The 25,146-nt window shown below is 38.4% G+C and overlaps 1 protein-coding gene across 3 annotated transcripts in view; it reads left to right on the top strand.

Annotated features, from left to right (window-relative positions):
- The window catches only part of LOC148004814 (uncharacterized), a 129,133-nt gene extending 104,205 nt beyond the window's left edge, over nt 1-24,928 (top strand). Inside the window, exons 1-3 of one of the 3 annotated variants that reach the window (XR_015625617.1) lie at nt 21,753-22,277; nt 23,947-24,079; nt 24,288-24,928. Coding sequence is in view for 2 of the 3 variants with exons in the window: in XM_087559809.1 (XP_087415935.1) it covers nt 23,947-24,037 (91 nt within the window). In the remaining variant the exon portion in view is untranslated. Of the gene's footprint in view, nt 1-17,564; nt 17,662-21,752; nt 22,278-23,946; nt 24,080-24,287 lie in introns of those variants that run through there. The other 2 variants (XM_087559809.1, XM_087559811.1) reach the window with 2 other exon arrangements.
- The last annotated feature ends 218 nt before the right edge of the window (nt 24,929-25,146 follow it).

The raw sequence follows: 25,146 nt of genomic DNA, 5'->3' as shown, positions 1-25,146 counted from the left end.
GTGTTGAAGTGTCCTACTATTATTGTGTGAGGTGCAACGTGTGTTTTGAGCTTTAGTAAGGTTTCTTTTACATATGTAGGTGCCCTTGTATTTGGGGCATAGGTATTTAGGATTGAAAGTTCATCTTGGTGGATTTTTCCTTTGATGAATATGAAGTGTCCTTCCTTATCTTTTTTGATGACTTTTGGTTGAAAATTGATTTTATTTGATATGAGAATGGCTACTCCAGCTTGCTTCTTCTGACCATTTGCTTGGAAAGTTGTTTTCCAGCCTTTTACTCTGAGGTAGTGTCTGTCTTTGCCTCTGAGGTGTGTTTCCTGTAGGCAGCAGAATGCAGGGTCCTCTTTGTGTATCCAGTTTGTTAATCTGTGTCTTTTTATTGGGGAGTTGAGGCCATTGATGTTGAGAGATATTAAGGAATAGTGATTATTGCTTCCTGTTATATTCATATTTGGATGTGAGGTTATGTTTGTGTGCTTTTCTTCTCTTTGTTTTGTTGCCAAGACGATTAGTTTCTTGCTTCTTCTAGGGTATAGCTTGCCTCCTTATGTTGGGCTTTACCATTTATTATCCTTTGTAGTGCTGGATTTGTAGAAAGGTATTGTGTAAACTTGGTTTTTTCATGGAATATCTTGGTTTCTCCATTGAGAGTTTTGCAGGATACAGTAACCTGGGCTGGCATTTGTGTTCTCTTAGGGTCTGTATGACATCAGTCCAGGATCTTCTGCCCTTCATAGTTTCTGGTGAAAAGTCTGGTGTGATTCTGATAGGTTTGCCTTTATATGTTACTTGACCTTTTTCCCTTACTGCTTTTAATATTCTTTCTTTATTTTGTGCATTTGGTGTTTTGACTATTATGTGACGGGAGGTGTTTCTTTTCTGGTCCAATCTATTTGGAGTTCTGTAGCCTTCTTGTATGCCTATGGGTATCTCTTTTTTTAGGTTAGGGAAGTTTTCTTCTATGATTTTGTTGAAGATATTTACTGGTCCTTTGAGCTGGGAGTCTTCACTCTCTTCTATACCTATTATCCTTAGGTTTGATCTTCTCATTGAGTCCTGGATTTCCTGTATGTTTTGGACCAGTAGCTTTTTCTGCTTTACATTATCTTTGACTGTTGAGTCAATGATTTCTATGGAATCTTCTGCTCCTGAGATTCTCTCTTCCATCTCTTGTATTCTGTTGGTGAGGCTTGTATCTACAGCTCCTTGTCTCTTCTTTTGGTTTTCTATATCCAGGGTTGTTTCCATGTGTTCTTTCTTGATTGCTTCTATTTCCATTTTTAATTCCTTCAACTGTTTGATTGTGTTTTCCTGGAATTCTTTCAGGGATTTTTGTGTCTCCTCTCTATGGGCTTCTACTTGTTTATTTATCTTTTCCTGGAATACTTTCAGGCATTTTTGCGATTCCTCTCTGTAGGCTTCTACTTGTTTATTAATGTTTTCCTGTGTTTCTCTAAGGATGTTCTTCACGTCTTTCTTGAAGTCCTCCAGCATCATGATCAAATATGATTTTGAAACTAGATCTTGCTTTTCTGGTGTGTTTGGATATTCCATGTTTGTTTTGATGGGCGAATTGGTCTCCGATGTTGCCATGTAGTCTTGGTTTCTGTTGCTTGGGTTCCTGCGCTTGCCTCTCACCATCAGATTATCTCTAGTGTTACTTTGTTCTGCTATTTCTGACAGTGGCTAGACTGTCCTATAAGCCTGTGTGTCAGGAGTGCTGTAGACCTGTTTTCCTGTTTTCTTTCAGCCTGTTATGGGGACAGAGTGTTCTGCTTTTAGGCGTGTAGTTTTTCCTCTCTACAGGTCTTCAGCTGTTCCTGTGGGCCTGTGTCTTGAGTTCACTAGGCAGGTCACTTGCAGCAGAAAAGTTGGTCTTACCTGTGCTCCCGAGGCTCAAGTTCGCTCGCGGGGTGCTGCCCACGAGCTCTCTGCGGCGGCAGCAACCAGGAAGATCTGCGCTGCTGTTTCCGGGAGCTTCAGTGCACCAGGGTTCCAGATGGCGTTTGGTGTTTTCCTCTGGTGTCCGAGATGTGTGCAGAGTGCAGTCTCTTCTGGTTTCCCAGGCATGTCTGCCTCTCTGAAGGTTTAGCTCTCCCTCCCACGGGATTTGGGTGCAGAGAACTGTTTATCAGGTCTGTTTCCTTCAGGTTCCGGCGGTGTCTCAGAGGCAGAGGTCCTGCCACTCCTGGGCCCTCCCCCACGGGAACCCAGAGGCCTTATACAGTTTCCTCTTGGGCCAGGGATGTGGGCAGGGGTGGGCAGTGTTGGTGGTCTCTTCCGCTCTGCAGCCTCAGGAGTGCCCACCTGACCAGGCGGTGAGGTCTCTCTCCTATGGGGTCTGGGAGCAGAGAGCGAGTTCTCAGCTATTTATAGGTGGTCTTATCCATACTTTCCAGGTGGAAATTATAAAATCTGAATTTATAGGAAACTTCCTAGTTGACAAAGTTTATTAATCTGTTAAGACCATTTACATTTCAAGCAAAACAAGTTGTTTCACCTACTTAGATTACAAGACATATTTATTTGTTATTTTATATAGATAAAATGAATGATATGAAGAGACGGCAGATAAGTAGATATACAGCCTCAAACTAATATTGACTAAATGTAGAAAATTACTCACAAACTCAAATAGTATTTCTGTGGTTCAATATCTCTTTCTTTATCTTTCTTTGAGCTAGCACCATTCTCAGACAAATTTTGCAATCCTCTTGGTAGAGGGGTGGTGGCTAAGCAGTCAAAATTTATATTCTCTTGGGTTTAAATTAGCAGAAAAAGTTTCTCTGAAGCCTATGAAAAAAGTCCTGTGATATTGTCTAGGCAATACAGATACATCTCTGAAGCAGTCACTGGAGACAGCCAGGAAAGGGAAGTGCTGTGATTGATGTGCTTACCTGAGCCTGAGATAGATGGAAAAAGAGGTTTCCTAGACTCTAACCATGGTATGAATTTCTAAAGTACAACTGAATTCTGGGTAGCAGGTATTCTAATCAGAGAATTCATTGAAATATATTTTATGTAGAAAATTTGATAAGATTTTATTCAATGAATACAATAAGTTGAACTACGCTGCGTTGGAGAGCTTCTCCTATAGTTTACATAGTTTTCAAAAGAAGCTAGTGTAAGCATGCTTCATTTAGGTGCATATGCATTTAAAACTGTCACACCACGGTGAGGTATTGCTACTGCTAATAAAGATGAAGACTTCCTTAATTCCTGATCTTCCCTCCTAACAGCCTGACTTTAAGTGATCTAAGGAGCTTGTGTGATTTTAATTCTCACATAGTAAATATGCAATAGACCTCCATCTGTCTTCCAATAAATACTGACACTAATGCATTTGATGGAAAATATATGCTGGGTTCTTAGTTTCTGAAGACAAATAAGAAACCTCTTTCACTGAAGGTCCTCAGAATCTCAAAACGACCGTACCAGATCATGATCATGTTTTGCTTAAGGGATGAAGTTCATATGGTGAGAGCATAGAGCAAGGGGAGGAATGGGTGACTACTGCAACAAGGCAACTTGATCCTTTGGTGAAGAGAAGCTGAATGTACAGGTGTAGATGTAGCTTTCAGGGCTATTTTATATAATAGCTCAGTGAACATTTTCTTATCTCTCTTCACTCTTCTCATTTCAACTGAATGGGAAGGATGGAGAATAGACAGCAAAATAAGAAGTTGAAAAGTGGTCCTTCTCTTGGGCGGGACACCTGCCTGTCAGAGACTGTAGTTGTTAGCGTGAATCAGAGAAAAGCCTCATCTTATTCTTCTTGAAAGCCAGGGGCTCCGCATGATACTCTGTACTGGGAAGTGTAGTTTAAGGATGAAGAGTACACATTCCTTGTTTATTAGGGTGATGAACACTGGCCTGAAGTTTCACCCAGTGACAGTGACAGGTTAATTGTTATTCAGTAGTTCTAAGAGAATAGTCCAGGGAAAAAAGAAAAAGCAATGAGATCTAAAACAAATTCTTTGCCTAAATTCTATGAGTTCTGCATGCTCATCCTTCTATGTACAAATATTCTTTCATCCACTAGAAGACTGATAAGAGGAATTAGAATTGCACTAGAAAGATTCACAAGGGAGGGCATGTGTCATGAATAGTAGGTAGGACTCTATTTAGACTATATTAAGTAAAAATTAGAGCAGGAAGTGATTCTGGGTGCTACCTCCTGAGGCTATGGCTCAGAGAAAGAGCCCTTTAGGTTACTCAGTTTATTGTGTGACTCTATTAAAAGTCACTTGAGGCCTTCTTTTTTACCTTAAGGACTTTTTTCTGACAATAGGAAATTGATAATTGTTGCCCTGCTTAGAGTTATATTCTGAGTGGGTAAAACATTATTGCAATAAAACTGTAGAGTCCATGAGTGGTATAGCACATTGTGGTTTTCTCTCACCTTTCCACTTGTTGTCTCTGGAGAAGTAGCTATCTCAGGAAATGAATGATTCTGGGTTACTAGCAATCAGTTGACACAAATGAACACCAAGCAAAGTCTTGGAATAGGCCCCCTTCAACAACACTCCAGTCTACCTCTGGAGATACGAATTACAAAAACAAAACAAACAAACAACAAAAAAACCAACCAACCAACCAACCAACCAACCAACAACAAAACCATCATGTGAAATAACTGGGTATGTATGTTAGCCACCATGCTAGATGTTAGATGGATTTACCATGTAGAAACTTTAAAAAACAAAAAGGTGACTTTTTCCTATTTGTTAGATGTTTACTTTATAATTTATTTTATCTTTACTTTATACTCTATTTGCTTTATAAATCTATTATTGATTTCCTATAACAAGGAAGTATAAACAAGTATCTTTAGCCTAAAGTATGGATCCTAACCTGAAAATCCTCTAGAGAACAACATGCTGAACGCCAGTGAATATAGTAACAAGATGGTTAGATCAGAGGCAAAGCTGGACACACATAGCTATTTCCAGGAGGCAGCAGCTACCCACGGAAATGATGGGCCATTATTTTCTGTGGTATCATTTCTGGAAAATTGTAGAAAATACAGATTTTAAACATGAAGTAACTTGGTTTTAAGTATTGGAAATTTGCTTCAAAGTTTGATGAATATACATGCAGCTGAAACTAAATGGCTCAAACCGATAGTCTGAGAGTTCTGACCTCCTAATAAAGCTCCAGATATGTTCTAGAGCTCTGAATTTACGGAGGAGCTCCTCTGAAAATGTTGACTAGAGAATTATATTTTTATTTCACAAATGGGACTTGGAGGTGAGCTCATCTTTGCTAAACAAAACCCAGGTTCCAGAAAGGTAATCTGTCTTCCTGATTTCTCTCTTTCATTAGAAGGCTATTGACAAGTGTTTTCTCAATCAATTACTGTAACCACTCAACTGTGATATTTTCAGGTCAGAAGAGCATCTCAACACCTGTCAACAGGCCTGACAATCTTGTTTTTCATTTGTCAAAGTTGCAATCGCTCTCCATTACACATGCATCTATATGTAGTACAAAGCTTTGACACAGAGATCTGCTACAAAGCCCTTGAAGAAAACATCCAGGAGACAGAAGATCATGATGGAAATGGACCTAATTGCAAATCTCATAGTTAGCTACTAAAATCAATGTCTTGAAATAGAAGAACTCACACAGAAATTGGATTTTTATAGGCCCAACTAATCTGTCTTTGGCATACACAGAAACATTCAGGATAGAATATTTGGTCTTACTCAACTTCCAAATTTGGTGATATCTAAACTCCTATTAGCCTGGTATGATTGGTAGCTTTTGTTTTATGTGGAACTCTAGCAATGGGTACAGGAAAATAGAGATCTGCCTCCCATTCATGTCAAAATATGTAGCTGTCTGATTGTATTTCTCCTTGAGTGACAGAATTTCCAAGGAAGCCATATGGTGATTATTAAACATTTATATAGTGCCATCTGTATACTAAGTGCCTCAGAAACAAAACAAGAGCTCTTGTGAGCAAGCTGAGGACTTGTGGACAAGGTAACGAAATGGAGACAGAGGAAAATGCAAAAGTGAATTCTCAGAGTTTGTCAAATGGGTCAGTTATCTTGAGTAGAAAGGAAGTGATTGCCCCCTCCCCCTTAGAAAATCTGAAGCACCAAGAGCAACATGGGAAGGGAAAGCAGTGCCAGAAAAAAAAATAATGATCATGGTGTTAGTACTTAGTTTAGTGTCTGAGTAAAACAAGCAGGGCTTGCACGGGGGAGTTTTGATAACTTTCATGCATGGTATGAGTTCCTACTTTATTTACAAATATTAAAAGAATGATAGTTCAAAAGAAGTCTCTGACTTGCACAATCCTAAGAGCAAGCAAGTGGCAGAGATGGAACTCAGACATATCTCTCTGAGTCTTTTAAGAATCGGGTTATTATAGGGGTTCATGAAGAAATTGGTACAACCCTGAGTTACTTGTACTATTTGCCAGCTTGGGTGGGTACTGCGACTATGGAATAGTATAATGGAGGATCCCTTTTGGATGTTCCATCCCTCTCTGAAACTTGAGATATTGATGTTCTCAATGATTTTTATCTTGCTGACTAATAAATACATTGATAATTCCAAAATAATAACATTTATTCCAATAATAATTGAACATTCCAATAAATAATAATTTCCATTACATAACAGGATTACATACCATAATTTGCAAATCTTTTGGGTACATTACCTTGGCAGATTGTCATGATAACTACATGGTGAGAACATTTCTTCATGTTATACCTCAAAAATTTGCAATAAAGAGCAGGAGGAACTTGTTAGAGAACTGAGCTGAGGTTTGTTCCACACTAAACACTGCACTCTAGTGAAATTTTGCTGTGATAGAAGAGGAGTTATCATTTAAAGAAGCCCATCCTCCAATCATAATGAACCAAGGCAGGGTATATATAGAATTTGTCAAAGCTTTTGACAGAGAGATAGCGACCAAAGAAACTTGCACCAGCTGACGGCAACCAAAACCCATCCCCCAACTTTAGGCAGCTTTTCTGTTATCTGCTATTCACAGACCCCCACCCCGAAGGAAGCAAAAGAATTAACCAGCTGTTTTGTCATTTAAACAAACAAACAATATCCAGAACGATATTAATATGGATATTTGGAATCAGTGTGGATTTCAAATGTATGTCAAGTTGTAACTTAGCAATCGCAGGTGGACCCGATTGTGGTCATCAGTGTGGGCATGAAGGAAAAAAAAGAAATTGGATAGGAAGGAACAATAACCAATGATAAAGTAGCAGATGGACATAGTCCTGTGTCAGGCTCACTCGGTCCATTTTCTCAAAGAAGAAAGCCATCAGTCTTGGCGATTTCTCCACTCAATGTGACAATCTCTAATTTATTACAGGCACATCTTAGGCTGGATTTTTTGAGTAAATATGAGTTTTTTTATTTATAGGGGAATTTAAATATGGCATTTTTCAAAGTGTAAACTTCAGATCGAGCTATCAACTGGAGTCATAAATCACAGCTGCTTCATTTCCAAATCGTTAGGGAGACCGAAAGCTTAAAGTATTTAATTTATCCAAGCCACATGGGGTAGTTTATCATAGTGTGTGATGTATCATTTTTTTATTTCAATGCTGACTGGTAAATTTTTTTGAACAAATCATAGTAGGTTTGGGGGTTATATGAAGGCAACAACAATCTCCAGAACCTCTGAGGATTAGGCGACTTAAAAATCCATATGAATAGTTGCAGAAGTGATGGTTTATATAATATTAGGGTAAATCCATGATGTGTTAGGGTAACTCCTATTAAAATCCATTTTACATCCATTGAAACATTAATTTTTAAGCACATTTGAAGAACAGAAATAGGTGTGACACGATATGATAGATGCAAAATGGACTAGTCCCTGCTTGGTCAGAAAAAAGCAGTTTTCCCTTATGTATTTCTTTCTAGAAAGTGAATACTTATATGGGAAACTATCTTGCATTGACAAGAAACTGTCTTACATTACTCGATGAGCAAGTTTTTATTTTAGTTAGACTTAAAATTTTATTAAGTTAGTAACATGAATCCTTGAATTGTTTTTAATCTTTCTAAGGTGGGTGGTAGGTCTTCCCTTAAATAAAAAAGAATTTTTATAGTGATGATGGAACAATGTAGGTTAAATGGTGAGCCTTGAGTCTGTTCCAGAGTCAAGCTTTTGAGGTGAGATAGTCACAGACGTTTAATGGACTACTGGTAGGTGTAAAAAGGAGTGAATGGTCATAAAGACAATCTTCTTTTCAGCTTAAAATGGCCTAATCTGGTGCTAGTAAGATGGCTCACCACCATGACTGATTGCCAGAGTACAAGCCACAGGAACATCATGGTGGAACGAAACTGACCTTCACCCCAATGGACACACACACACACACACACACACACACACACACACACACACTAGATGATAAAAAATAAGTATGTCTCCCTTGAGAAATTGTGAGATTTATTTACAACTTTGTAGATTTTCATTTGTAACTCCACCTCTATGTTCATTGCAGAATTAATAGCAGCCAAAACTATAAAACAGTCCAAATGCTCTTTCAATCTATGATCAGATTTTTTAATGTTGCATACACAGGGAGACATACATACACATATTATGTAGCCTTAAAGAGGTGTTTATGATGGCATGGATGAGGCTGGATGATGGTAGACACAGAAGGACAAACACTATATCACGCCACTCATGATTTCTTTTTTAACAGTATTAAAACTTGTAGAAGCAGAGAATACCGTATAGGTTGCCCGTTGTTGTGAAAATGGGTGAGAGAGAAGTTTGAAGGAAGAGGAGGAGACTAGGGGAGAGAGAGAGGAGAAGGAGAGAAGGGAGAAGCCATGGCAGGTGATGTTAAGATTCTGCTCTGTGTATTTACAGGTTGGTATTAATGTTCTCAAGGGATGGATGGTACTGGGCTTTGTATGTTTAAGTGGGCAATTATATCTTACCAATTGGACCTAAGATTATTGAGTTGTGTGTTCTTTTATGTGAGGGTTTGAGTGTAGGAAAGTGTGTATTGACAGGAGACAATGGGCCGCCACAGAGTTGGAATCTGATTCCGATGTGTGGACCCAGCAGGGTGAAAAGACAACAATACTTATTATTTTTATATTTTTACAACAGTTGCCAACCTTTGAGCCTTTTGGGCAAACAGGGATTTGTCTGTTTAAATGGACCTAGGTGGACACATTTGATTGTAGTCCAAAGCAGCATTATTTTTAGCCTTGTGAACATCTGCATACCACCCTACCTAGATTTGAATTTTCTTTTTCATGATTTAGACATAGCAAACCCAGACTACACCAAAGGGTGACTTCATTAATGACTTCATGTACCCTTTGCCCCAGAACTTGTTTTTCATAAGAACTCTATAGTATGAAATGGAGACCGAGGATGTAAGACAAAATAAAAGATAAGTTTGGATGTACTAGACAGCCAACAGTATATAGTACTATACATACAGGACAGGTGCCCATTCATAGGAACCTTGCATTGGAGGGGTCTAAACTCCAGCATGGAAAACAAACTCAATACCATGGATTGTACAGACATGGTTAACATTCTAGTAAGCTACCACTCTGAGGCAAGTGAGCTGGGATAGCCCTTTGCAGATCAGTGAAGTAAGCATTAGAACATGGACTTCATGCCACAGCCACATGCACTTTCATTCCACAGGGTATGGCTTAAGATCCTCAACTCAGGGCTCACTATGAGACCCACCAAAGAGCTAAACACCAACCTTTTCTAATGAGCTTTCTCAGAGAATAAAGTGATGTGATTGTCAGTAAAGATATTGACTGAGCAGGGCAGGATTTAAATGCCTCTCATTGGAAGATCTGCCTACGTGTCCTTAAAGGAGTAGAAAAAGTATGCAATGCATGAGGCTGACCACAGTGACATGAATAAGGTGCCATATGTCACAAATGTCACAAATGCAGAGATGAATATGTCATTTCCTGAGCAAATTGATTTGATGACTACCCTGCCTGTGGGAAGACATAGTCCAACTTCTCATGCCATTGAAGGGCTCACCTGTCCCATCCTGCCTCTGCTCTTGCTTTGGCTTGGTTGAACCACTCGCTTTGGCTTATCATTCTGAGGTCTTTCATGTTTCCAAGTTTTTTGGTCTTTCTAGTTATTCCACTTACCCTTCTTTTCTTTATAAAATCTCATTCTTTGGTCAAGAAATGCCCCATTATCATCCAGCACCTTGTTTCTCTCAGTTGGGATTGGTCAGTCTTCTCCCTGGATCACTGCTGTGCATAGTTACCTTTGCCTTTTAACTTGTAGCATGGCCTCAGATATAACATCCGAAGAACTCGCAATCTATTTTTCTTTAGCTTGTTGGCATCATGGTGCAGAGAACCTCTGTCCTTTTCATATTGAACGCTCAACACTTAGCATGATTTCTAGAAGTTACAGCTTCTTTCTTTTTCATCCTTAATCCTTAACACTTAGCATTATTTCTGGAAGATATATTCTGCCATAGCATCACCAAAGGAATAAGTTCTTCTGTGAAAAATAGGGCAAGTTAAACAGAGACTGCAATATAAGTAATTGATTAAACATATATAAAAAATTAAAAGGCAATGCAAATACAGCACAATGGAGATACTTCAAGAAGCAGTTATTAACACTACATGTATTAGAGAAATATGAGGTAATGAGGTCCAAGGTGTTTGAAAAAGGAACTTTGTACAGCTGGTAAGGAAAGGGTGACACTTCTCAGCAGTGGTCACTCATATGTCCTAAGTTCTCTTCGGTGTTTGCCTTGTGAAAAGGGATGTTGCTGAATATACCATTTAGAAGTACAGATGCTATGTTGAGCCCCTCACTCTCTTCATCCTCTCTATCTTAACTTACCTTAACTGTAATGAACATTTCACATGGACTGACTTCTATACTATATAAATAATCACTTAGTGGTAACTACCATTCACTGTTGAAAAATTCTGGCTTATCCTTCAGTTGGGAGTGCATGAAATTTTTGTTAACTTTTTAATATGTGGTGAAATATGAATATAATAGACACATCAGATATTGCATTGTTTCATTTGGTGACTTTGTAAAACCATTAGGGGTACCATTGATAGAGTACTTGTCCAGGATAGAGGAAGCCTTGAGCCACTGCACCACAAATCTGGGCATGTCCATACCCATCTGTAATGACCATAGTCAAGAGACAGAGAAAATCAGAAGATATGGACTGGACATGTATCAGCTGTGTGTGTGTGTGTGTGTGTGTGTGTGTGCGTGCCTGGCATATGGAAAGCTTGATGCTAAATTTCCAGTGCTGATAAAGAAAGCAATAGAAACCATTGATTGCTGCCTTGAAAATACTGTCTAAGATTTGAGGGATAGCTCAATTGATAAAGAGCTCACCATCCAAGCATGATGACCAGAGTTTGATTTTGTGTATCCATGTACAAGAGAATCAGAGTATGGCTTCCTGTAATCCAAGCACTGAAGATACCAAGGAAGGATTCCTGGGCTTCTTCTCTAACAAGTCTAGATAAATTAGCAAGTTCCGGGTTCAGTGAGAAATCCTATCTCAGAAGACAGCTGGAGAGAGACTGAGGAGGACACCAAATGAAGACCTCTGCTGTCCATAAAAACATGCACAAGTGTGCACAAGTACCACTACCCACATACCCATGTGTATGAACACAATACATATGAATGCATAGAAGCAATAATGACAATGATAGAAAAACAAAATAAAAGCTTTTGAAGTTATTCTCCGCTACACATCAAGTTTCAGCCCAACCAGGGCTACTTGAGACCTGTTCCAAAGTAAACAAATAAGCAAACATAGTTTTCTAGCCAAAACATGCAAATCATAAATACATAATTCTGAGAAATGAATATTCACTTAAATGGCAAGAAATTACACAATAAAATCTATGAATAGAATTGCTAGAAAAATCTCTATTTGAATTAATTACATTTTACATTAGTTTAGTTGTCTGTCACTTGTCCTCCCTTCTAAAGCCAGTTGTTTGTCACTGTCACTTTTTGTTCCAGAGGAATCAAAAGGCCACTGGGTTTCCCCCCTCACATGGTTGGCTAGAGTTTGTTGTTTATTATTAATAACAGATATGCATAAAACATAAGATTTTACCCATAGACAGACATGCTATTAGCAGTACTGCTAGATATGTGTGCCCTACAAACATTGGGCTATTGACACATTCTGATTTTTAGATCTGCTCAAAGAAGAAATGGGAGCATGGCATCTGTAAATGTATCTACTTGTCTGTATGTCCTACCAAAAGAGACCTTCACCTAGCACAGGGTGTGACCATGTCCTCTTCCTTCCATGGTTTTCTCCATCCCATTTTATGAAGTAAAGCTTTGCCTTTTACCACTCCAGGCTATTCTAAGGCAGTGGTTCTCAACCTTCCTAATGCTGCCACCCTTTAATACAATTCCTTATGTTGTGATAAATCCTAACATTAAAACCACTTTTGCTGCTAATTCATAACTGTCATTTTGCTGTTATGAATCCTAATATAAATACCTGTGTTTTATGAGGGTCTCAGGAGACCCATGGGCCTCCTGGATAAGTTGACTTGGGAAAAAGATCCTTCATCTCAGCTTCCAGAAAGATCCAAGACCTATTTGCACCTTAATTTTAGCCTACAAGATGCCTCTGGAGCTCCTAACTTTTAGAATTGTAAGGTTAACTTGTGCTGTTTAAATTATAAAAACTTTGGGTAATTTATTATGCCAGCACTAGAAAAGGGATTCATATGTCCACTAATACAGGTTATGATATTGTTTTTCACAAAACAGATAGATAGAAATAGATGGGATTTTTTTTTGTTTCTTCATCAATATTGAGCATTAAGAAAAAGAAGGGTAAGGTATGGTGAATGGAAAAACAAGATGTAAATTTTCTTTTATATGTTATATATATATATATTGAATATATATGTTATATATATATTATGAAAGCAGAAAAACACTTTCAGGAGCATAAAGAAAATAGCAAGGAAAGAAGGAGGCACATTTTAAAGGGATACAATAATATTTGTATGTGAGAATTATATCATAAAACCCATTAACTACAAACATTATTCATATCAATGGCTAAATTACCACTTACTCTTCTCAAATTCATGTATATAGGAGTTGGAGACTTAACCCTGATTCTCAAACTTGCATGAGCGTGAGCATCACTTCCACAGCTTGACAAGGCAGATGCACTTCAGGCCCAGAAAGAGACATACCTTGCTACCTTTCCCACATAGTAGAGCTGTGGCTACTAGGTACCCATCCGTGCAGAGAACTGCCAATCAAGGAGTAATAACTAGAGTGGCAGGGGCTGGGAAGTCAAAGCTCCAGTAGGAATTTTTGTACTAACTCTATGTGTTTTATTCACAAATTGCCTAATTCAACTTTAGGGTTTATGTACAGTATTTTTTTAAACTGTATTAAATCAGTTTTGTCATTTTGATTGGCTGCATTGACATATGCTCAAAATGAGGAGGTTTGTAACAATAATGCAGGGACCTGTGCTGCCTGAGAGTAAAAGACAAATGGAAATGCATAACAAGCAGACACATGAAAATAAAATATTTAAGTGTTCATTCGTATCGAGGGAAGAGGAAATTAATCATTAATATTATTTTGCACTGGAATTGTGGTGTACAACGTAAAAGTCAAGAGCCATATTTGGCCAGTGAGTCCTTAAGATACTGTTGATCTGAGCTGAGATATTCTGAAGATCTGAAACACAGAGGGAGCTCCAAGGACTAAGTAAAAAAAGTACTCTAAATGTCTCACTATGAATTTTTAAAATTTGAAGGCATTGCAATGATGAAACTTAATGCTTACATTTAAATATATCGCTAAAATGAGGCACACCAGTTTTGTGTATAAACCTAAGTCCTGGGCAATCTAAAAATGATATGAATGAACCACATTAGAATTCTGTGGAGATGCCCTGCCCTGGAAGTGACCTTGCATTTTAGAATTTTCAGAGACTGACCTGAGGAAAGTATTCATTTTACATTTGTTGCAAGAACAAATGACTGAACGAGTGAAAAGATGGATGAAAGAGTAAACATATTTGAAATATTATGTTTGCAAAAGGGGAGAATTCTTTCAGGCATTTCCCAAGTAATAGTGGGCAGGGCTTTAGAAATCTCAGGCTTTCAAGCTTACACTAAGCTCGGGTTTTCTGAAAAATACATGAACATGCGATGCCCCATCCTCTAACAATTCAGGAGAGATGATCTACTACTGTCTTTATATTTAAAATGCCTCTTTCTTGCCAAACAACACATAAATATTTAAATAACAATTGTACTCTAGGTTCATAACTCGTGAATCATTTATTGAATGTATTTGGACTTGACATGCTTACTACAGTTGAAACAGGAAGTGGAAAGAGAGGAAGCAAAAAGTCCTGGACTCCAGGCTCAGAAGACTTTGAGTCTCTCAGGTCTCCCACTAATTATTTTCCCACTCTCTCCTTACACAAACCACACCTTATACATTGTTCAGAGGATGCCTACTGTGAGTTTTAGGAAATTTTCACTTCAGGCACGGAAGCACGAATAGTCTTGTGATCAGGGGCAGACTGAAAACAAGAGAGTGGGGGGTTGGGGGAAGGAGAAGTCATTCTTTGCGCCTGCCTCGTTCCTATGAAAATGGTTTCTAGTTCAACCCCCATTAGTTATTCTGCACTATTTCTGGATATGTTCTTACAGTTAAGACTGGAATGCAATCAGGTGATAACAAGAATGCAGGAGAAGTGTTTAATTTAGGACTAAGTATGGAAAGAAGAATGCCCTGTCAACACATTTTTTTTTTCACAGCACTTCAACAATGAAAAATATTTGGAGTACAATTACAAAATTCACATTAAAGTAACAACAGCTGACTTGTCCTTTACAATTCAGTGTTTAAAGAAAATAAAACAAAGACTGCTGTTCTGGAGTACTGTACTCCATGGCTCAAGGAGTCCTGTGGGGGACAATGAGTATCCATTTCCATCACAGCAGCTGGTTCTCCTGGGCTTTGTGATTGTTAAGCCAATTTTTCTTGCCTTATCTAAGCTTGATTTCCTTTCTGTAGAAAGAATGGGAGGATAATTCATTTCGTAACCCCATCATAAGATTCCTATGAAAAATAAGTCTCCCTAGGTGTTATCAAGTGCACACAAAACGGAACTCCTTTCATCACTATAACTACAGAAGAAGGCATGTAGGTGAGATTTATTGGTAGGCTGATGGCTGGACATTTGCCTCATAGAGACACAGAACTCTCTTTGGTACACCTGTGGGCTGCAATGCATAAATAGACATTATCTCTAGATAGGTTGGACATCACTGCTATACCACATTATAATTTTTTGATTCATATTTCTATCCTAGCCATTGCTTCAATAAATAGTTACCATAAAAAGAAAATCAAGAGTACCTAGCCTTGGGCACTCTCTATGAAAATACTTGCTTTTTCGTTTTGGTGTTTCTCAGCTCTTCTAATACAGATAGAAATTCAAAAGGGGCAGCATTTCCCAGAATGATCCTTGACAAATAAAAGGAGGTTGTGGGTAACTATTTCTCTCCATCATTGATTCTTTAGGTAGATATCCCATTGCATATTTTGGAAGACTTGTCAGAAGATCCCTAAGCCCTGGTTGTACAGAGGGCCTTCAGTTTAATAGTATATCTATTTATTCTATTTCACTTTCACAAGCCTTGTTCTTTAGAGTCATTTTCAAACATAATCTCCCTGCAAGTCTTTGTCCCTGACTTTTTTGAGCAGAGGAGAATCGAGGTTAAGACATAGTACTAGGAAATTTTCCTATTTTCCAATACATTTTGTTCCATTTGTGATTTATAGCTTGAACACATTGATTTAATATTGCCAAAGAAAAATTACTCATGCCAATTAGTCTGCCAATTATCATTATATCAACTTGAAGGGTGGTGGTAGAGTGGTTAGAAGACAATGCTATTTAACAGTCTCCATGACAACGCAAAATCCTTACTGAGATATTAAAGCCAGTGTGTTCTCAGTAAACTGATTAATATGTGCATAGAACTGTGCACAGCTATAGAATCTATTTAAGAAGAAATTCATTTCTCCTTGCTCAGGTTCATTTGTTTCTCATTTCTTACAGTTTATCAGCAATCTTAGAATGTGAAGCTTTGTGTCAGAAAACACAAGTTTCTGATTGTCAAAATGTTTATTCCCCTCATGTTTTCTATCTACATATTTAAGAAGCAGTTAAGCTTACTGAACATAGGGACTAAGTCCTTTTCCTCAACAGGAAACTTCAAACCCAGGATGGGACCCAGGATGTAGAGGGGAGTTGGCAAATATTTGCTGATTTAATGGATGGCTAAGAATAATGTTTATTGAATTTATTGTATTAAGCCAGTGATTGGTAAACAGGCAATAAGCCAGATCTAGCTCATAACCTGTTTTAGTAGGTGACAGAGACATACTCTTACTTTGCCACACTACTCATGGCTACCCTTGGAAACAATGTTAGAACACTGGTCATTACAAACTCTAGGTGGGGACATGGCACAAAAACCCAAGTATCTGTCTTCATTTACAAAACACAAGTTCCTGTGCTAGACCACAACAAGCTCGGGTGCATCCCAAATTTGCTGTGTGTGCCATAGTATGCAATGTGTTAAAATGTTTCCATCAATTCTACACATAGGAGAAGCCATTGTTTTAGAATACCACTTGCCTATACACAGAAGATCATCTGCTTATAGCCATAGAGGGGACAGAGGAAACAAAGCCAAGACCATTTGCAATACAGTCTATATCATGAACTAAGCTTCTTATTCTTCATCACGCTAGGAGGTGAGGGAGAGATTCTTCCTTATTTCTCCCTCATACCTTTCTCTCAGACTGTCATTACTTTTCGTAAGATAATGATGGTTGCCAAACTACTATGACTTGATGTGAGTATCTTTTGCTCCACTTGCACCGAGTTTTGTCAGTGCCTGTGTGTGATCATGTCCATGGCACTTAGAGAAATTACACTATGTTACAGACAAGAACGTAAGCTTTCATGAACAGGATAGCCTTTATCAATGCAGTTAGCTTCTCTGTCACATTGTACACTAGTCTCTCATTGTTGTGATGTAACAGCTAAAAGACACAACATGAAGGAGAAAGAATCTATTGTGGGTCCCTCTTTGAAGGATTGGAGTCCATCATGGCCGGGGAAGTATAGCCGTGGTAGAGACTCATAGCTGTGGTGGCAGCAGCTGGAAGCCGCTTGCTCACACCTGTGATGATCTGGATATAGAGGGAGAGCCAGAGCAAGCCTGGGCTATATGTTAAAGCCCCTCACTATAGTGACACATTTAAGACCATCTCCTAAAGGTTTCCAAACCTTTGAAAGGAGAGCTACCTGCTGGGGACCAAACATTCAAACAAATGAGCCTCTGGGGGAAACTTCACATTCAAACCTTAAGACATAGCTAGCGAGTGAATAGAAGAGGAGGTTTAAACAAGGTATACAGACTCCATACCTGCATTTTCTGCTGTTTGCCCTGACATCGGTTAACCTCCCCTCCCATCCCCACAGGATCATTCAGCATTCTCGAGCTTAATATTCCTCACTCATGAAGTGTCCAGGAAGTTGGAAACTATCTGAATACCTGTGGAACACACCTCTACATTTTGTAAGTTATTAAAACAAACCTAATATGCAGCTGTGAACTTGTAACTTAGCTCAGTTTAAAGGAGATGGCAATACATGTTTTTGTTTTGTTTTGTTTTTTTAAAATGGGGGAAAGCAAAGGAATCTTCCAGTGGCTGAGCAATGTAATCAAACAAGTTATTTTCTAGAGCTTCGAAGGCTTTTGCCATGGCTAGGTGAAGAATCATTTGAGTAAGACCCAAAGTTCACACTGACAGCAGGATGAAGTTCACACTGACAGGGTGGCAGAGCCAAAGCCCACTTTGTTTTCAAACTCATCCCCTCTACTCAGAGTTGGAAGAGGCTTATCTCAGTTGCTTCATCCCTTGACAGCGCTCTGCCTGGCCTCCTTCAGTATTCCCAGTGCAGTAAATCTTATCTTTCTTTAATGCAGGCTCAGTTGTGTTTTAATTAGTATGACTTCTTTTAATTATAAGAGTCTTTTCTTCCTTCACTCCATTACAAGTTCAAAGGCATGTTCTTTAGAATCTTCTGCACTCAGGTCACCTTATCTGTGACCCTTCCTTCTCATCAGCTTTTATTGTCAAACCTTCAGTGTGGCTTCAGTGCACATGGCTTGATTTTACTTTTATGTCCTGACTTGCCCTGGGCGGCCCAAGTCATTCAGAAAAGGGTGGTCCAGGGACAAGAAAGCCATTTTCAATTCTCAATTCCCATAATTAATTGCTTTTTAATCAGGAGCAATGACTCTTTTGGCAAATGAGCCTGCCAAATATTGGCTTCCTCCCCTTGTGAGACGTTCAGCTCCAGCCAGCCACTGAAACCACACAGTTAGCTACAGATGTGCAGGGATGAGCTAGCTTGAGGCCATGGAGACTGCAATGGTGCGAGGCTGTAGAGAGATGGATATTCATGAAATATGGAGTCTTGTCTGATATGGACTTCATGCTAGACAATGTTAGCTATTTTTTATTAGTCACTAATTCCTTTTATTATATCTACTTCATTCTCTAACTTAAATGCCAGGGCATGAAGATAAGGCACCCAGTGAATTTTTGTCTCCACAAATATGGGGAGAGAACACGCGAGAAGTATAGACATGAAGAAGCTAACAAGTGATTGCTGTGGACTTCAACAAAGAAAATAAAATAGGACAGGAAGACAGAGGCAGGAATGTGTTGGCCAACGATATAGGTAGGAACTGAAGCTGATGTTTAAGGAGATCTTTGAGGGGTGAGAAAGTATGCAACATGTGAAGCATAAGCTGAGATTAGAGTAGGAACATTCAAGAAACAGAAAGTAGGTGCATTGTTGAGAATGTGCCAAAGGGCATATGGATTTAGGTAATCCCATCAAACCTACTGGGTATGTCTGACTGTACCCAATAGTTTAAGATGAAATGAGACTCTTCATTCATACTGAGAATGCTGGACCTTGGTTCCTTTGTGAAACACACAGGTACCCACCTGTGTGCCGGGAACTCTGCTGAGCACTGGGTTATAATAATTCATAAAACATTTTTTATGAACTAGATCAGTTGTACAATGGGCCAGACCCATAGTCTGTCCCCAATATGTGACTCTATCTCATCAGTACCAAGATCTTCGATTCTCACTATTTCCAAGAAAGCTCTCTGTTTACCAAATTTTCATTACCAATGTTCCCGGACTGCTAGGCCTTCTCCATTCACAGTGATGACTCTCATTATTTCCCCATTGGTCACCAACAGATGCCAAGGCTGTCAATGAATTTTTCTTTTACTGAGATTTTTCCAAAATTGACTCTCTTCTTCTTTCCTTACCTTAGGAAAGCCTTGCTCCTCTTTGGAGTTCATGGTAATCCAAGAATAGCCCTCACTATGTTTCAGACTTTCTTGGAATGGGTCTGTCATCCACTTGACCTAAATGGAGACTTTCAGTCCTCTGCTGTAGATCTTCCCCTCCTCAGTGGTTCTTTCATCTCCAACATCTCAGATAACTTAGGACCTGAGGGTCAAAGGGTTATTCCCTTTCCTGTTTCCACTTCAAAAGCCCCAGCTGCTTTAAAGCACATCATTAGACTTTATTACTCAGAAGACTTGGTATAGAAGAAATGCTTCCGAAGTGTTGGCTTTAATTACATCTATCATTATTTTTGTTTTGTAGAGAAGTCAGGGAATCCCATGTTTAGGGAAGCAGACTGAATTCAGTTTGCTTGTGTTGGATTCAGACTCCATCATTTACTAGTGTGAGAGGAGCAAATATTAATTAATGTCTTTGAGACTCACCCTTTATCTTTATTATAAAGATAGGGTAGATGTGGAGATGAAATATAGTACCACATGAAGTACTCTAAGTGCCATATACATGCTGGTTATTATTTTAATAAATATTAATTGTTTATAACTTGAACATCTGGTTTACTTCACCTTAACCTACTCTCTGCCTGAAGTCATATTTGACTAGTTCAGCATCTACGAAGACACAACCTTCATAACATTGACCTTTCAGGCCTTTGGTCTCTAGCTCTGAAAATTTCTTTCTCAGCCACCTACTTATTGGTGACACTGTACACTTTGCTATCTCCAGCATTTACCATATCTCTAAAATCATGATTTCACGCATCCCACAGTGTTCCCTTATCTCTTCAATTGCTACTTATTGGCTCTATCCCCTGACTTCCAAAGAATGAGGTCATTTAATCTGAAGTTTATTCTCTCTTCTACACACTTTATTCTGTCTGCATCATGTGAATACACAAATATTTTTTATCCTACATATCTACACTAAATTTAGTTTCTTCTTATCTGTGATGACCATGCTCAATCTCCTTTCCTCTCTGAAATTCCTCCCTATTAACTAACCTTTTGGTCTCATACTTTACTGTAATATTAGGTGAAATAAGGCATCTCAACTACTTCTAATATTTAGTCTCCCAACCCTACTTTTTCACCTGCCTTCCCTTCTGTAATGATAGATGACTCCCTCTCTTCTGTCTGAATCAAACCATTTGTTCTGATCTTTGGATCCTTTACCTCCGATACTTTAGAATAACTCATTCTTAACATTTAGCCTCCTTATTTTCAACATCAGTCTCCATCTATGGAATCAATCCCAACTGGCATTCAAACTTATGTTAACATCTATTATCTTGCAGGAATCCTTGGGTTCACTCTTGACCTTTCTCCATGTTTGTTCTCTTTCAATGTATTCTAACACCCCCATTCTGTTTGGATGTAGTGAATAATAACAACTATAGGAGAGTTATGGAAGAAAGGAAGGTCGGCTTTGTGTTGCTCCTTAATTAAACTCTACCCTCTGAGCAGAGGGTTTCGGTATCAACCCTTCTGATATCCCAGGCCCTGCATATGCAAACATGTTGCAGATAAATACTCCTAGAATTATTCAGTGTGACTGTGTTATATACTTTGTTACCTAATAGGATCATCTTCTAGCTGTGGATCCATTTCTTGAACTTAATAATCTTTTCCCTCATATTTTTCTGGTCACTCTTCATTGCCTTTGCCTATATCTAGCAGGTTAGTTGTGTGTGTGTCATAGCATCATGGAATTTTATCTTAACTCCTATGTTTTTTCCCATTCCTTCCTTTGTTCCAGGACCTCCCTTATTTCAAGAATAAATATTCTATATCTGCATGTCTGTGACTTTCAAACATGTATATGCAATTCAAACTTGTTCTCTGGGGCCTGAACAAAATAAATACATGCACCCAGAAATCTAGTGGGCAATTTGGTCTTATGGCACAAATGGTGTCAATATGCCCACCTTCTTCCTTCCCTTAAAGGACTCTGCCTTCTATAGCCTTCAATTGAATACAGTTCAATAATTTACTCAGCTTCTTGGATCAAATATTTCTTATTTCTCATATATCACACTCAATCCACACTAAACCTAACTCTCTCTCTCTCTCTCTCTCTCTCTCTCTCTCTCTCTCTCTCTCTCTCTCCAGAAAAGCCTAAAAAATATCATTTCAAAATCTTCCTTGTTATATCATAATTTATAATTGGATACCTTTTTCCCTCTTCTGAGTTCTTGAAATAGTTTCATATCTCTGGCATCTCTGAAATGTTCATGCAGTGAAAGTTCAAGATAGCCCACTAGAGTTCTACCAGTGCTCTCAGGACTGCTGTCATGATCTTGTGTGACTTGACTTTAGATTGATCACCCCTGCAGCCCCATTTTCTCCCCTTTCCCTGCTCTTCTGCCTTCCATGGGTTCAGAAACACTGGACCTCCGTTTGTTCTCTGAATATTCTAACTCATCCTAGTCTCTAAACAGTTTGCTCATGATGTTTTGTCCGATAGCTATCTTTATGTCTCCCTAGTTAGCACTAAAATATCATTCTCTTTCCTGTTACTTTTAATTTCTACTATTACATATACACCAGTGTCTGCTCAAAGTGATCATTAATTTGTTTGTTATAATTATGCCTACTTTTGAAATTGTTTATGTTATACAATATGTGCTTAATAAAATTCATGGGGCACAGGGATGAAATAATAAAATGCCATATGGAACTAAAATGTGGTAAAGTGCTTTGGATACAAAAGTATCTTTGAAGTAACAGGAGAGCCAAATACCTTCACACTGGACTCAATGAAGCGCTTTCTGAGGAAGTGACATTTAAGCTGAGAACAGGTAAGCCAGCGTAAAGGACACAAGTGGGGAAGAAGATATAAAAACATGAGTAGGTGATCTGAGGCCTCAGAAAAGGGGATGCATTAGAGAAATGAAAGGAGGCCAGTGTGAACTGCATGGAGAGGGACTGCTCTGAAATGGGTGTGACAGTGAGTGGGAACCAGCTCATGGAGGGTCCTTAGATAAACCTTTAAGTACTGAAGTGTAGGCCAAAATGTGGGAAGACATGTCTCGGGAACGACCCCTGGGGTTGGAGAAGTAAAATTCAAAATAGCTTTCTAGAGGCTGAGGCATTGAAGCCAAGACACAAGGACAGTGTAGGGTTGCTGGTGGTTGGCAACTGGAGAAATGAGAAGATCTGTACCAAGGAGACATAAAGAGAAGCAAACCGCTGTGAAGCCAAAAGACTGTTCTGGGGTGCACAGCTTTGGGAGTCCAGAAGGACACAGGAGGTGGGAAGTTCTTGTTAGGATCTCATTCACACTTATATCTCTAGCTTGCAAGAAAGAATTAATAACTATCCATTGAGTAAGCAAATAAAAAGAAGAAAATGCAGAGAATGAAAATAGAGGTTAAGGTTGTAAACAGGACATAAGTATCCTGTTGTCATTACTCTGGGTGTAGAGACCTTCTACTGAGATTAGCGAGCCTATTTCCTTATGTATAAATTACTCAACTAGACCTGGTGGCTGCCATGTCTCCATCCGAATGCACAGCCCACCTACTCCCAGCATCCAGTTACATTTGTCTTTCTTAATCTCTCTTCACTGCCAGTCACCAATTCAGGACCGAGCGGTGTGGGCTTCAGAACTCACTGTAATGTTCCAGAAGAGATCTGCTTTCTGTTCTCACATTTGAACTTGGAGTTCAGTTTCTTATACTCGAGTCAAGTTTTGTGTCTTCAATGTCCTGGTATTTTGTAGGCTCTACAGATACTGTCTTGTATTTTTCTAGGTTAGAGGAACAGTTGTTAGATAATAATTTTGTGGTTCTGACTTCTTCTCACATGTATCTTCAATAATCTGCTACATTTCTGCCCTTAAAATGTATCTGCTGCCAGCAGGCTACATGCCTTTCTGTGCCTTTTTATATTAACTAGCTTTTGACATTTCATTATGGGCTGAGGTATCTGCCTGCAGACTGTGTTGGTCTGCACAGTTGGGAACTATCCTTCTGTTCCCTGTTGTTAAGGATTTAATTGACAGCTTTTCAGTGATGTCATTTCCTTTGGGTGCCTTTGGCAATTGTAATTGATATCTTTGATTTTTTTCTCTTATATTTATTTTATTGATTTGGTTAAGGGAACAGAGTGAGAATATAGAAAAATATAGCATTCAAAGCACCACAATTCACATTTCCTTCCTAATATTCCTAGAAGAGTTAGCTCATTCAACCCTATCCACAGCTTTAGGAGCTGAGTGCTATTGATGACATTTCTGAAAAGTAAAGAAACAAGACAGGCTTTTTAGACATATTGTTCTTAAACTGCAGGTACATGAGTGGGCAGAGATTACTCTGGATCAGTTTGACTTAAGCCCCTACATGTGTCACAGTGATTTTTAAATCCCTATTTATTTATTCAAGCAAATGTACATGTCCTAATGGTTTTCTGATGACTCTTTATGAAAGTCAGGTATAATATTATGCTTATGGGATCATCCTTCTTTAGGTCTAAATATATCATTGGACAGTCCTTCTATGCAGCTAATCTCAATCCTACCTTCTCCTGGGCCACTGTAAATGTCTTGCTGTGTGTCTGAGATCTTGGATAAAGTGAAGACAGTCCAACCCACAATGTTCAGGTTAGATAACTTGGCTTTTCAAATATCTGATGTTTAAAAATATGTGATCCATGGATGATATTTATGCACTCTATTTATGTGGTAGTCTATAAAGTATCTTATTTTACTTTACTGATGCTATCTTTGCTTTGACTATAGAGTATTCTTAACCTAAGACACTTTAAAACTATCTAAAATAATTTTTATTGAAATTTCTCTTTGCTTCTAGGAAGTATCCTTTCAACATGGAACTCAATATGGAACTGTATTTTAAGAATTATTTATATTTAAGTACTGTTGGACATCTGTTTGGGGGAATTTCAGAATGAACTATGGACGGAAGTTATTGGAAAATGTTATGCCCATAATAGACAAGTTAAAAATTTTCCTTTGTCACCATTCATAAACAGTATAGTATAACAATTATTTAAATGGCATTTGTGTGGCATTTAGCATTATGAATCTTGATATAATTTAAATTACATAAGAAGATATACATAAATTGAATGCTAATATTATACAACTTCATATAATAGACTTGAACATCTAGGGAATTTGATATCTGTAGAGGATTCTGGGACCAGCTTTGAATACTGTGTGAATGAGAGATTGTCATGATTTGGAAGAGCAAAGAACAACGTAGCTGGAGTCAGTGTGTTCTTGCTTCAGTGCTGTTTCTACCAGACTTTCTGTATTATAGCAGATAGTTCACACAGCTGTTGAGGCATTATTTCCTATCTGAACAATGGGTTAATTGTTTCTATTGTCTTTAAAATTATAGGATTTATAAAACAAATTTCTGAGAAAAGATCTCAATTCGTAGTCTTTGTCAAGCTGTCATTCATTTAAATAAACAAAAATTTGACCACACCTGCATATTACTTGTGTTGTTGTGAGTATCCCATAAATATATTTTATTTAATTCAGCTCACATTCTTTTTTCCTGAAATAGAGTTTTTTACTAGAAATGAAATAAAAACACAAGGACACGTATAGAAAGAATCCTGAAACAAAACTGCTTAGTGGCTATGTTCACTTAAGAAAATCAGACAGCAATGAGTCTGGAGCTTGGAGACCAATTTTACAGA

The sequence above is a fragment of the Rattus norvegicus genome, chromosome 7 (assembly GCF_021556685.1).
Source record: "Rattus norvegicus strain SHRSP/BbbUtx chromosome 7, alternate assembly SHRSP_T2T, whole genome shotgun sequence".
In the NCBI taxonomy this organism is placed as follows: Eukaryota; Metazoa; Chordata; class Mammalia; order Rodentia; family Muridae; genus Rattus; species Rattus norvegicus.
Note: the sequence above shows the minus strand (reverse complement) of the source record. Positions and strands in the feature narration are given on the sequence as shown.